At 63.1% G+C, this 588-nt stretch overlaps 1 protein-coding gene across 1 annotated transcript in view; it reads right to left on the bottom strand.

Moving 5' to 3' along the window:
- The window catches only part of PROCR (protein C receptor), a gene marked incomplete at its 5' end in the record, with an annotated part of 1,927 nt that extends 1,406 nt beyond the window's left edge, over window positions 1–521 (bottom strand). The window contains one exon of the mRNA XM_010172186.1: window positions 285–521. Coding sequence (XP_010170488.1) covers window positions 285–521 — 237 coding nt within the window. The remainder of the gene's footprint in view (window positions 1–284) is intronic.
- Window positions 522–588: the final 67 nt, after the last annotated feature.

The following is a 588-nucleotide window of genomic DNA, read 5'->3' as shown; positions in this document are numbered from 1 at the left end:
CCGCGCCTGCACCCCCAGCCCCTTTCCCGAGGGGCAACAGCAGGTCGGGCATCACCGTTTTCCCGGGACGGGCTCCAGCTCAGGCATTCCCAGCGCCGCAGAAGAGCTTCTTGTGCCCAGAGCCAGGCTCTGCATGTGGTGTCCATGTCTCCATCCCTTCATCCACCTGTCCCCCAAGCCATCTCCATGCCCAGGCAGAGCAGGGAGGGTCCCCTTCCCCAGTGGAACCTGTCCACCATTGTCCCATGTGTCCCCATCCCCGCGTCCCCCTGGGTTCCACTCACAGTTGATGGGCCTCTCCTTGCTGAAAAACTTCACCAGCCGGCCAAATGTGAGTAGATAGGTGGTCACGTCCTGCTGCCGCCTGGCCCAGGCATCTGGGGGCTCCAGTGGCAGCACCTGGGTGACATTCAGCCCCTCCAGGAGATGGCTGAGCCGCCCATCCAGGCTGGCGTTCCCCCAGAAGATGGAGTTCCCGTTGGAGATGCGGGTCCGTTGCAGCATGATGAAGGTGAGCGGGCCTGCGAGAGATGCCAGTTGTCACCCACCACCCCATCGCCTTCCTGTAAGCCGTGTGTCACCTCCATG

Source organism: Antrostomus carolinensis, unplaced genomic scaffold (assembly GCF_000700745.2).
Source record: "Antrostomus carolinensis isolate BGI_N321 unplaced genomic scaffold, ASM70074v2 scaffold17657, whole genome shotgun sequence".
Lineage (NCBI taxonomy): Eukaryota > Metazoa > Chordata > Aves > Caprimulgiformes > Caprimulgidae > Antrostomus > Antrostomus carolinensis.
Note: the sequence above shows the minus strand (reverse complement) of the source record. Positions and strands in the feature narration are given on the sequence as shown.